Below are 13768 nucleotides of genomic sequence, written 5' to 3'. Positions count from 1 at the left end.
ATAGACAGAAACCCTACAAATCTGCATTGTAAAAATTACCTCTGAACTTCAGAATTTTCTCAGTTTTAACCCTATGGATGTACATTATGTTTCCACACTGGAAAGAACTGCCACAGGATATGAACAATCTATTCTTGGACTTTACTGGGTACAAAAGAAATCTGAGCAAAATATTTGCAGCAGCAATCACGAGGTTCAGAAAGAGCTTTAGTACCACTAATCAAAAGTGATTTCCTCCAAATAAATAACGCTGTGGGCAGTCTGCTACTTGTTCAGTCATTTAAAAAACACAAGACATAAAACAGTAACTTCAGACTTACCAGGGTAACGAGTGCAAATAAGAGTTCGTATTGACCACAAACATGGCTTGTACAATTCAGAGTACAACCCACATTCAATCACGCTCTAATCTATAAACTTTATCTCACATTCACTGTCAATTTAGAATCAAACATTGACCTAACACGAATGTTTCTGGCAGCTTGCAGAGTTTAAATGACACTGCGTAATATCTTAATAGTCCGAGAAATAAACCCTTGCTAGTGCTTTGATATAATACTTCAATACTAAATATTGCCAAAGAGAATGAAAAGAAGCCTGATGAATAGTAGGAGCACATTGTTTGGTCAGATTACACCAGTGGTTCTCAAAGTGTTTGACCAGAGTCTTGACAGGTGGGACGAAAATTGCAGAAGAATACAAATACAAATATTTATCAGTCAAAATGTCCTAATCCTGTCCGATAATACGTGAGAACAATCAATGTATCATTTTCTGTTGTAACCCACAAACTGAACAGTAATGTAACAACACTTATTTTTCACGTTTTCACCAAAACGGTTTATTACTCCACGTCTGGTTGGTCGTAATGGAGGCGGAGTCCGCTGGATCCGCTCTCCCTGCCCAGCGAATGCTCCGGGTGCAAGGGAAGCAAATTTTGTCGGGGATACCTACTTCGGAGCCGTGATTGGGGACGCTGCTCAGGTGCGTCCACCTCCCCCGCTTCCGCGCCGCAGACCACGCCCCGCCACAGCTCTGCAGCCAGAAACAGGCTCACTGCAGTATTAAACCCTCACTAAATTATATATTTTTAATCTCTGTTCACAAGTTCCTGGATTTCTTTCTTCCTTTTAAAAAAAAAATAAGACTAAGACTGAACTTTATTTTTTTTTTTTTTTCCATGTTTGGCAATGTTCACATTCTATTATATTGTGTTGCTTTTTAAAAGAAGTGGTGTAGTCTAATGAAGCAGTTTAGCAACAAAAGTTACAAATAGTTGTCTGAAAGGAAAGTTGTTTGTTTAAAACAAAAAAGTACTGAAGGATTCATGTGAATGAGTTTATTATCTAAATAAAGTTGCAGCTAGGCTTTTCTGTCATTGGTTTGTTTAGATGGGGCGTGAAAATATTTCTTCCTGCCATGTGGGGAACAATGTAAAAAGTTTGCGAACCACTGGATTACACCAAGATACATTTGTTGTGTTGGGGTCCAGATTTTGGCCTAAACCTGGCCACGAGAACCTGCTGACTGCTAAGTCCAGATAGTAATGCACAGAGGTTGTAGCATTACTAGGTTGCATTTCATGAATACAAAATAGTGGATGGCTGCGTGTGTGTGTGTCCCAGAATATTGTGTGACAGGATTCATTTCTAGTCTTCAGAAACCAGCAAGACAAGGGCATGATGATAATTCATAACACACTGTCAGTATCACATGAGGGTTTTTAAAGAGTTCCCCCTCATGGGGAAGAAACATTCCCATGATGTAACCCAGTAAACAGATTTAGGTCTCTATGACATTAACAGTATCTGCACCATACAAAAAACAAACAAACAAAAAACACACACAAACACAGTGTCTGTCCTGACAGTCTGCAAAAAGCTTTACACTGTTAAACTGATAATCATAGAAACGTACTTAAAAACATCTCAAAATTCAGGAAACCAGCGAGTATTCCACATATAAAGCTATGTAACACAGGAGGGCCTAGTTAACCAAAGGGATGTCTATACAGGTAGCATTTTGCCCATCGCACATCACTTTATAGCTGATGGCTTGTTGTTAGCAGATGGCTCAGGCTTGGGTTGCCTTGGTAACCCTCTAATGTAATGAGCATCTTGTCATATGTCTGTCAGCCATACCCTTCTCTCTCACTGTTTGCTTTTAAGTTAAGAAAAGTGTACAAGGGGTTATTTCACCAGTGGCCACTAAGTGTTTTTGACTTTCTTTGGTTGTTTACCATGTCACTGATAATCTTACGTGGATACTACACATAGTCTTGCACAATATGATCTACATGATGTTTCCCATTTTGCGTTGAACATAAGATACAAGATAAATTGCTTCATATCTTTATTTTCAGTGAAATGTCTCAGTTCTCTTTGTGCACGTTTTACTCGTGTTTTCAGGTGTTTCACAGATTTATGGAGAGATGTTTTGCTGTTCCTTAGAGGCATCTTTTTCTTTCTGATGCTCTTTTACTTTCCTCATAAGGGAATTCTCCAAATTGCCCCAATGGTGTTCTATTGGATTCAAATCAGGTAAAATGGCCTGACGGTCGTCTTTGTGTTTTTTTTGTGTGCTACAAGTATTTCTCATCTCATGGGGGCGTAAATCCTTTCACTAGGTTAAATTATGAATGTTTCTTCCTAATAGGGGACAAAAACAAATCCATCTAATTTAAATTATTACATCAAGGTTAATAAGTGTTTTAAGGTTTAGGCTTGGATCAGGGAATAAGCAGTTAAGGTTAAGATAAGTCCAGAAAACTTCCTCTGCAGTCACAGATTTGTGCGTCTGTCTCTCCTCGATTTGTGCTTTGTTGTCTGTATATTACAGCTTTGGTGAAATACAGCACCTAGGGAGATGAGAGTTTTAAAATTGGCACAGCTGGGAAAAACATTAATTTTCTCTCCATTTGTTTGTTTGTTTTAACCGCTGTATCACTCCCTCTGCTGTGTTTTTTTCCCCTTTAGGTCTCAGCGGTTTTCTAAATACTTAAGAGATTCAGACAAACTAAAAAAATCAGAGAATGCGAGTGAACCGAAAGGATGCAATTGCGTATATCCCCTAATGTCTCATTTAAAATGAAAACAGACAGACGGTACAAAACGATCTGGATTAGAGCATTCTCCTCTCCTCTTCCTTGACTTTCATCTCATTAATAAGCTGTGAATCCCATCTCGTCTTCAGAGGGTTCTCCTTTCTCTTTCATATTAACATTAGGGTGGTAGATGCAACAGCGATTGAGATGCAGACCTTGGCTTTATCCATAATTGCATTTAGGGGAACGTTTGTTGATCAGCTTCTAATAGATTTTATTAAAATGCATAGATTAGATGAGGTAGAGAAAGAATTTTGGAAATAAGAACAAAAAGATTTTAGACTTAAAATTGGAGCGCCGACGTATTCAGAATTCAACAAAAATAATGTCGCTGTTAAAAACATTATTTCATTTTCATACAATTTTCCACAGCAGACTAAAGATGCAGTACATATGTTTGTTAAAATCATTTTAGTTGCATATATAATACTGCAAGTTATGTTAAGCAGTCCTGTTTAAACTTAACCATTTATGGTATAAGTAACCCTACAATTGAAAGCAAAGTGTTCACGGTTACTTAAACATTAAATTACTCAAAATTTTATCATCTTATTATAATTCATTCACTTAATTTTTTAATTAAGGAAGTAAAAGCAAACAAGATCATGTAGAAATGATCATGTTCAACTCTTTAACGTAGTCGCTTCTCATTGTGTTGTACATAAGACTCCTATTTTATTTTTATCTTTTTATCTTTGTATGGTTTTAGTGTACACTGAGGGCCATGGGAGCATTGCAATTTCAAATTCTTGTGTATGACTGTACATATGGTCTTTGACAATAAAGCTGACTTTGACTTTTGACCTATTGGCAGTTCAAATGAATGCCTTTTTACAGTTTTTCACTGTCAAATACCATAGACTACCATAACTACTTCTATTTTTTTTTATTGTTATGTAATCTTATGCTAGACAAATACAATAATAATAATAAATTTCCATTTTGTGATTTGTTTTGAGATTTTTTTAAATCAATATTTGATCTAACACATTTTTAAAGTCATTGTAATGTAGACAAAATAGTATCAAAGTAAATATTCAGTTATGCTGTATTCACCATTCAGCGACACTTCGACACAAGTCACCAGGTAAACAGCACTCAGCTTTCATGGAGAGAGAAAACCATCAACTTTAGTGAAACTAGTGTTGGGGGTAGGTACCTGCTGGGGATGTTCTCCTTAAACTACACCTTTTGATTGTCTTTGCTTTTGCACTGCAAACAGAAACTCTGCAGCTGGTAATGAAACACCACCTTTTGTCATTCACCTTTATTTCCTTGTAATCCTGTTTCCTCCTCTTCATCTCCCAAAGAATGCTAAGTGCTCTTGTTAACATGGCCAGTGTTTCAGTAAAGTTTAACACTTTATTTAATGGATGTTGCTGCTGCTGCAGTCATGTATTTGACCAGCCATCGTACATTATATTACTTCCTCCTAGTCTGGGAAAGTACCTAAAAAACTGCAATTACTAAAAGAGGCCTTAAAAACAGTTTAGGGACTATGATGTGTCAAGTTCTTGCAGTGGAGTGAGAAAAGGGGGTACTACTGCCAATGGGCTTGTGTCACTAAGAACATTTTTAGTTATTATTTCTTTTTGATTTGCTATTTAGTGAAATGAAACATTCTTAAAGATGTGAGACAATCAAAGGAGTCATTAACTAGAGTCTGTGCTAGAGGTTCAAAATTGCCATTTGAAACTATGCAAACATTTTACATCTTCAAACTGCACTTGTCTCTAGTGGTTTCAGCAATTATTTTACATGGACTATTAATGACTGTGGCTAACTACTATATATTAGCTGTGTGATATGAACAGGCATCGTTCTGTCCTCATTACTGGCAGCAGTGTAGAAATCACTTCACCAATCTCCTTCTTTTCCTCCTTCATTAACTTAACATTCTGCACTCCTCGCAAGGAAAAAGGAAAAATCAAGCATGCACACACATTACAGCTCCCTGTTGGTGATGACTTTATTCTGAACTCCAGCAGTCTGTTGCTCTGTGTGTGTGTGTGTGTGTGTGTGTGTGTGTGTGTGTGTGTGTGTGTGTGTGTGTGTGTGTGTGTGTGTGTGTGTGTGTGTGTGTGTGTGTGTGTGCGCGCGCGCGCGGGCATTAAGGCAAGTACTGATGAGCAGAAATTTAAAATTATTTCTCTAAGGCTTATTTTTACCGTTTTGGAAAAGAAAAAAACGATTTAATGATAAATACATCTAAATAGTGAATAGCCTTGGTTTTTAAAAAGGATTGTCAGCGACTTGCTTACAGGTTTAATTCACTGGACCTTTTATCGGCAAAAACACTACCACTGGTAAATACATGAACACCATTTCTATGCTGAGTGAAACTGAAGTGGTCTGAATCATGATTGAAGCCCAAAGAGTCAGCCCCCCTTTTTAATGCAGCCCTGACGGTTAATTTCCCTCTCTTGTCTGTAACACAGGCACTGCTTCCGATTCCCGGGCGATCCCTAACTGGCACGTAATATGTTCCAGATGTGCACAATTTTTTTAAAAAAAGCCTAGAAGTGAAAATTGGGGCCTGTTAGTGTAGGCAGAAACATTTTATGAATTCAATTTGTATTACAGGTGCAATTATAAAGAACAGTTAAGGCAGAAGACTGACTTCAACATCTGGATTGCGGTGAAAAAAAAAAATCACTGCACTCAAGTTCAGTTGCAGCAGTTGTGTTTCCTGTTTGAGTCAACAGTGGCAGATTGCTGGATGCTTGCTGACAAATGAGCAGTGATCAGACTAACACAAATAAAACTGCAGGAAATGTGAGTCAATTTGTGGGTGTGGCTTGTAAGTGTAAAGCTCTTTGATAAATAACACTAGAAAAAAAAATCTATGCAAATTCCAAGCCAAATGAAACCAGACGCACATTCAGGTAAGTTTATATATTATATTCATAAACGCCTCTTGCTATATTATTTCTTGAAGGTTTCCTTTTTAATTTTTTGAATCTGCTTTGTCATTCAATAGATCTTAAAAAGGAAGAAAGTTAAATTTATTATATAGTTGCTACAAGCTATAAAGAGCTTCTAGCATCAGTGTTTCTATTTCTTTTTCTCAGATGGATGATATTTTTCTGCCTTTCTAAAAGTTCAAAATAACTTTTTTTTGTTTAAAAGTAACATGAACAGGGGCATATTTGTAAATCCGATTTTAAAGTTTTATTACAGAAAAGAGATATCAAAACTGAATACACACAGTTACAAAATAGGGCTTTATGCAAGTTACATGAGAGGTATTTTTAAAAAGTACTATGCTCTTCTTGGTTTAACTGGTCACACTGTAGCAAGTCAGCCAGCTTGCTTTTATTGTCTTGTTGGTTATGTTATATCCATGTTTCCAATGTATTTACTAAGTTTAGTCACTTATTAATATATTAGTAAAAACTGAATCAAATAATGTGTAAAGAACTGAAACCCTACATATGGACACAAAAGAAAAGTCAATGTTGATCTCATCATATGGAAATAAATACGACTCGGAATCAATACAATTGACCTGTGTTGGCTGAAATTCACGTTGGTTGCAAAAACTGCATTTATTACTCTAATGAGGACCTATTATATACAGTTCTGTCTGTTCTTCAGGACATAATAAAAATAATCTACTTATTAGAAGGTCTGAAAATTAGATAAATACAACTTCAGAGGAACAGCACAACCCTATCCTGTTGGGGCAGCTGTAGTTTGGGAAGCAGAGCAAGTAATCTACTAAAGGGAAGGTTGTTGGATTCGATCGTTGCCCGTTCTGGTCTGCATGCCAAAGTACACATAATGCACAGTCCCATGTTTGCAGTCACAGCATATCGGCATAAACATCTCATACCAACAAGAACATCAAGAACAGAGGTCGAGGGGTGATGATTTGGGTTTGTGTTGCAGCCAGAGACCTGGGCACCTTGCAGTCATTGAGTTGAGCATGAACTCATCTGTATACCAAAGTATTCTAGAGTCAAATGTTAGGCCACCTGACCGACAGCTGAAGCTTGGCACGAGTTGGCTCATGCCATGGGCCAATAATCCCAAAAACCAGCAAATCCAAACTGGATGGCTGAAAAAGAAGTGAATCAAGGTGCTGCAAAGGCCCAGTCCAGACATCAACCTGACTGAAATGCTGTGGTGACACAGAAAATGATTACTTCTAAGTTACTGCTACTAAAAGTGTTTCTAACAAGCGGTTATATCAAGAGGTGTACTCAGTTTTTCACACACTGCTTCTGCATTTTGGCTTAGTTTTTATTAATTTAATTCAGTTTTATTTATATAGCACCAAAGTGCCTCAAAGCACTTTACACTGTATGGTAAGGACCCTACAATAATACAGAGAAATTCCAAATAATTGGACAACACATGGAGCAAACACATGGAGAGAGACAGACCTGGTAAGACTAGATCATTTTTCCCCCCCTATATGAAACCTGAAGTGAAAGCTGGTGTACTACTACTTTTTACCATGACTACAGTTTATTTCAGAACTGATGGGTTGTGATATGTAAACCTATTCTAGTCCAAGAATCCAGGAATAAAAATATGGAGCTAGAAATGAACATAATTAGATCCCCTTTGACCTTATGATGATGAACATGCATCAGTTTTTCAACTTTTCATGTTCAAAAGTCAAGTGAAACAGTGTTAAATAAATATAGAGGGAATCTTTCCGGTATTACATACCAGCTCTTTTTATTTATTTTTTAAACTTCAGTTCAGTTTTCTTATCTCAAAGGCATTAATTCACTCTGCTTTGATAGCCCAAAAAGAGCTACTGTTTCCCACACGCCTCTCTCTGCCCAAGTAAGTCCAAACGTGACTCGTAGACTCTCATTCAGCTCGGTTGCAGTCACCCACCACTGTAAATAGCTTTGGTTGTTTATAGTGAGCATTTAATATTTTAATTTATTTACAATCTGTAGATTCTGTTCCTTGCTGTCGCTACCACTTCAGGAAACATGCATTAAATATTAGCTGTTAGAGATGTGTGTTCTTCCTGAGTGCAATTATGGTCTTGTCTTTTCTGTCATGAGCTGACATTTGCCTCTGGCCATGACAGCTGAGTATCTTGGCGTGTTCCCCCACAAACATAAATCTTTTCATTTTGGGACTTTGGAAAGCTCTTAAATCCTAACATGGCTCCATAATTAGTGTTTTTAATTAGGGAAGTTCAGTGAAAGGATGAACCAGTCTTTAAGATGCCTGGAATTAAAAGTACCTGGTACATCACCTCAGGACCACGTTCTCAAACTTGGGCTGAAAACAGTGTTTATTTTAGAATAAAGCCAATTTGCCACTGATGACTTTAAAAAAATCTAAGACAACATTAATAGCAGACTTCATGGAATTTAAAGGCTGTAGTAAGAATAAGAATCCTTGACTACAGTAAAGATGGTTTTTTTGTTTTTTTTTAGAAACCATTGAAAGGTTTTATTAAAAGAGTTCAGTTTTCTGTTTCAACCTCTCATATTGCAGTTTTTTATGACATGTTTTACACTGCAAACCTTTCCTCAAAGTAATAGGGGGTTAGACAAAAGCAGTGAAGGGTGAAAGTTTTTCTTTGGTGAAGGGAAAGCAAAACACTTCAGCAATGAGCTGGAGAAAATGTGCTCAATATTGAACATACAGTGCCATCGCCATCATCGCTCCTACATATCCCCAAATTCCGAAATGCACACGTACATATACAGAATCCTTTATCCGTGACACCCACCTTCATCCCCGTCGTTGGCGCTGACTGTGAGAATGGCAAAGCCCACATCAGCGTCCTCATCCACATCGACTTCATAGGACGCCTGTGCAAACTCCGGCTTGTTATCGTTGACGTCGCTAATAAAAATGCGTACGTATGCTGTGTCTGGAAAAAAAGTAAGACAGAGACACTATTATTAAGATGAGGTTGTTCTTATTCCATCACTTTTTAAAAAGGAAACTATCATTTGCAGTGATGCAGATAAAGACGTAGACTTTTCTTCATGCATTCACTACATATATATATATATATATATATATATATATATATATATATATATATATATATATATATATATATATATATATATATATATATATATATTTTATATTTTTTATCCATTGTTGTCTTTCCAGTGCTTTTATATCTGCCATCTGTCTCCACATTTTCACTCTGTGTTACTGGTAAATTCAGCTGGTTCTGCTTCTTTACAGCATCCAACCACAGGCTGAAGCAGAGTATAAAGCACCCTGGGGGGATTAGTGTAACGCTCAGCAGTTGAGCAACCCAACACACCATATTTCCTTTGATATCTGTATCAAAACGAGCATAATTTGCAATACAGCTTCAAGATGAGATAAAATATTTAAACCAGGGTGGAAGAGTTGGTATACAGTTCGTGGCACAAATAGCAAGCTAATGCAGCCCTTGGAGCTATAACAAAGCAAGTCACAGATGCCAGAGCTTTTCAAGTGTTCAGAGTCTGTCGGAGAGAAAAAGGTAAGAAGAGGCGAAAGATGAATACAGGAAGTGGGAAAGCAGATGTAGCAGTCATCCCCTCATCCTCCCTCTCATCTGTTAATGATGCCCACTCATCCATGTTTTCACACTTTAGTGCCATGCATGTGTCAAAACTATGAACCCAAATCCACCCCAACACGAGTTGCGAGTAGCAGCTTTCTGCCTGTGAAAACAGTGTTAATCAGAATGATCCTTTCTGACTAATTGACTGTCTGTTGTCTCTAGTTTGCAACAACAAAAAGCTATTTATGTGTGCTGTGATGATGTTGCTACTCGATATGCTGACCTTGCTTACCTGAAATGCTAAAAGTCTTCACTGGTATAAAAGTGATGAAAATCTTTTACGAAACATAACATAACATAGCATCCCACTTGTTAGCCAATGACAGCTGGACAGACTCCAGACCAGCTGAGACCCTGAATGGAACAAGTGAAAGAAGACGGCTGGATGGATGGATGATGTACTACTACACCAAAGCCACAATTTAGAGGGGGAAGGAATATAAGCTCCTTTTTCTATCTTATATAAAGCTTATTCCGAGCATCCACCAATCTAATCATTCAAAGCGGCTTTTTGTACTTGTGACTATGGCTGAATTTCTCTGAGGACCAGAGGAAGCACTGTAATTCCTTCCCAAGTATATGCAGTCGAGATGAGTTACACTGAGTCCACATTAAGGCTTGTCAATGCTCTTGTCTTTTGACCCATGTGTTTACATTCTGATTGTAAATCAGCAGTCATAAATTGACTTTTTTGACTACTGAATGTATAAAAATGCATATTCTACTTGAGCACTCAAAGAACTTTATATAACTTGCCTCTTTCACCCATTCATTTAAGCTCTTTTTTACCTATGCTCTACCTAAGTGCTTTCTATCTAACACGCACACTCTGATGGCTGCATCAGAGAGCAAACTGGAGTTCAGCGTCTTACCCAAGAATACTTTGGCATGCAGACTGGAACAGCCAGGGACTGAACTACCAAAGGACAGGATAAGCAAAGCATGGACCTGAAACTCAAAGCTACCTGTTCCCTAAAACATACCCTGCTTTTAATCTAAATGAGATCTAAAATTATGAAATGAAAATCATGCTGTCTTCAATTGCACTTAAAACTCATAATAAAGGCAATAAAATCATCAGTAAAATGTTTACTGAGGTCAGAGATCAAGTTAGCTAGAGGCACTTCCACACTTTTCCAGATCCTGACTATGAGATCTTTTTCCTTCCCAAAATATGATTGTACATGAGCCCACACCATTTACAAATACTTTTCTCAAGTCTATATTCTCTGTGAGAATGAACTTTTATCCGTTAAATAATGTCCAATATGATCACTAATGTGACAATTTGTTATGCATAAAGATTCATTTAAACCAGGGGTGTCCAACTCCAGGCCTCGAGGGCCGGTGTCCTGCAGGTTTTAGATCTCACCCTGGGTCAACACACCTGAATCAAAAGATTAGTTTCAGGCCTCTGGAGAACTTCAAGACATGTTGAGGAGGTAATTTAGCCATTTAAAATTTTGTGTTGGATCAAGGACACATCTAAAACCTGCAGGACACCGGCCCTCGAGGCCTGGAGTGGGACACCCCTGGTTTAAACCATCATTTTGCATATGTCTATCCAAATAAAAATCTGCCTTGTTGGCAGTGGCGCCCAGAGATGGACAGTAACGCGTAATCCAATTACTTTTTTCAAGTAACGAGTAATGTAAGGGATTACTATTGCAAAAAAGTAATTAGATTACTGTTACTTTCCCGTAAGCACGCTACGTTACTGCGTTACTAAACCATCGTGATTTCGTTTGTGAGGCCAGTTTAACAGTTTATAGCAATGACGTAAGCTCGTGCGACATCCGTGGCAGCAACAGACGTGTGTAGATCAACAATGGTAATATGGAGTGCGGGAGAGAGTAGGACCATGCAGCATTTAAAGCGTGGACGTACTTACATTACTTTAAGTTTTAGTCCATAAAAAGTGACAAAAACATTAGCGTCTGCTGTACAGTCTGCGTGGGAAGAAAACTTCTTTCTACAGTGAAAATTTAAACTTCGAATCCGAGCAAGCACCGAGCACGCTGCCACGAGAATGTGAAATTCACAGAGAAACCTCCGGATCCCCCCACTGACACGACCGCTGCTGCAATGGGCAAAGCTCCACCTGACCCACTCCTGCTAAACAGGTGAAAATAGATTTAAGAGCAAAAGGACTTAGTGCTGCTGAGTCTTTGATTTTATTTATTTTTTGCTGTGTTTTACTTGCATCTATATGAAAGAGTGAGTGTAAACACAAAACATTATTTTATTTTACAGGGAGTGCAGAATTATTAGGCAAATGAGTATTTTGTCCACATCATCCTCTTCATGCATGTTGTCTTACTCCAAGCTGTATAGGCTCGAAAGCCTACTACCAATTAAGCATATTAGGTGATGTGCATCTCTGTAATGAGAAGGGGTGTGGTCTAATGACATCAACACCCTATATCAGGTGTGCATAATTATTAGGCAACTTCCTTTCCTTTGGCAAAATGGGTCAAAAGAAGGACTTGACAGGCTCAGAAAAGTCAAAAATAGTGAGATATCTTGCAGAGGGATGCAGCAGTCTTAAAATTGCAAAGCTTCTGAAGCGTGATCATCGAACAATCAAGCGTTTCATTCAAAATAGTCAACAGGGTCGCAAGAAGCGTGTGGAAAAACCAAGGCGCAAAATAACTGCCCATGAACTGAGAAAAGTCAAGCGTGCAGCTGCCAAGATGCCACTTGCCACCAGTTTGGCCATATTTCAGAGCTGCAACATCACTGGAGTGCCCAAAAGCACAAGGTGTGCAATACTCAGAGACATGGCCAAGGTAAGAAAGGCTGAAAGACGACCACCACTGAACAAGACACACAAGCTGAAACGTCAAGACTGGGCCAAGAAATATCTCAAGACTGATTTTTCTAAGGTTTTATGGACTGATGAAATGAGAGTGAGTCTTGATGGGCCAGATGGATGGGCCCGTGGCTGGATTGGTAAAGGGCAGAGAGCTCCAGTCCGACTCAGGCGCCAGCAAGGTGGAGGTGGAGTACTGGTTTGGGCTGGTATCATCAAAGATGAGCTTGTGGGGCCTTTTTCGGGTTGAGGATGGAGTCAAGCTCAACTCCCAGTCCTACTGCCAGTTTCTGGAAGACACCTTCTTCAAGCAGTGGTACAGGAAGAAGTCTGCATCCTTCAAGAAAAACATGATTTTCATGCAGGACAATGCTCCATCACACGCGTCCAAGTACTCCACAGCGTGGCTGGCAAGAAAGGGTATAAAAGAAGAAAACTAATGACATGGCCTCATTGTTCACCTGATCTGAACCCCATTGAGAACCTGTGGTCCATCATCAAATGTGAGATTTACAAGGAGGAAAACAGTACACCTCTCTGAACAGTGTCTGGGAGGCTGTGGTTGCTGCTGCACGCAATGTTGATGGTGAACAGATCCAAACACTGACAGAATCCATGGATGGCAGGCTTTTGAGTGTCCTTGCAAAGAAAGGTGGCTATATTGGTCGCTGATTGGTTTTGTTTTGTTTTGAATGTCAGAAATGTATATTTGTGAATGTGGAGATGTTATATTGGTTTCACTGGTAAAAATAAATAATTGAAATGGGTATATATTTGTTTTTGTTAAGTTGCCTAATAATTATGCACAGTAATAGTCACCTGCACACACAGATATCCCCTAAAATAGCGAAAACTAAAACAAACTAAAACTACTTCAAAAACATTCAGTTTTGATATTAATGAGTTTTTTGGGTTCATTGAGAACATGGTTGTTGTTCAATAATAAGATTATTCCTCAAAAATACAACTTGCCTAATAATTCTGCACTCCCTGTATACGCTGGAATATGCAGAAAATAGGTTTAAATGTTAAAGAATTTCTTCAGGTCAAAGACTGTTGCATATAATATATTTTTTGCTTAATGCAATGTGCATAAAATTAAAAGATTAAAACTCATAAAACAATTTTTAAAAAGAGGCTTTCTATTTGTTTCAATTTTATATGATGGATTATGCATAAAAATAGAATTGGGCTGAAAGGTCTATTGCTTTATTATGTATTCAGGTTGTGTATAATGTTTTTAAAAAGTAACTAAGTAACTAATTACTTTTGAAAGTAAGTAATCAGTAAAGTAACGGGA

At 38.0% G+C, this 13768-nt stretch overlaps 1 protein-coding gene across 1 annotated transcript in view; it reads right to left on the bottom strand.

Annotated features, from left to right (window-relative positions):
* Positions 1-13768, bottom strand: part of LOC120441124 (neural-cadherin-like) — a 370842-nt gene that overhangs the window by 155525 nt on the left and 201549 nt on the right. Inside the window, exon 19 of the mRNA XM_039614938.1 lies at positions 8814-8957. Coding sequence (XP_039470872.1) covers positions 8814-8957 — 144 coding nt within the window. The remainder of the gene's footprint in view (positions 1-8813; positions 8958-13768) is intronic.

The sequence above is a fragment of the Oreochromis aureus genome, linkage group 1 (assembly GCF_013358895.1).
Source record: "Oreochromis aureus strain Israel breed Guangdong linkage group 1, ZZ_aureus, whole genome shotgun sequence".
Classification (NCBI taxonomy): Eukaryota; Metazoa; Chordata; class Actinopteri; order Cichliformes; family Cichlidae; genus Oreochromis; species Oreochromis aureus.
The sequence above is the reverse complement of the archived record's forward strand: the minus strand, read 5'-3'. Positions and strand labels throughout refer to the sequence as shown.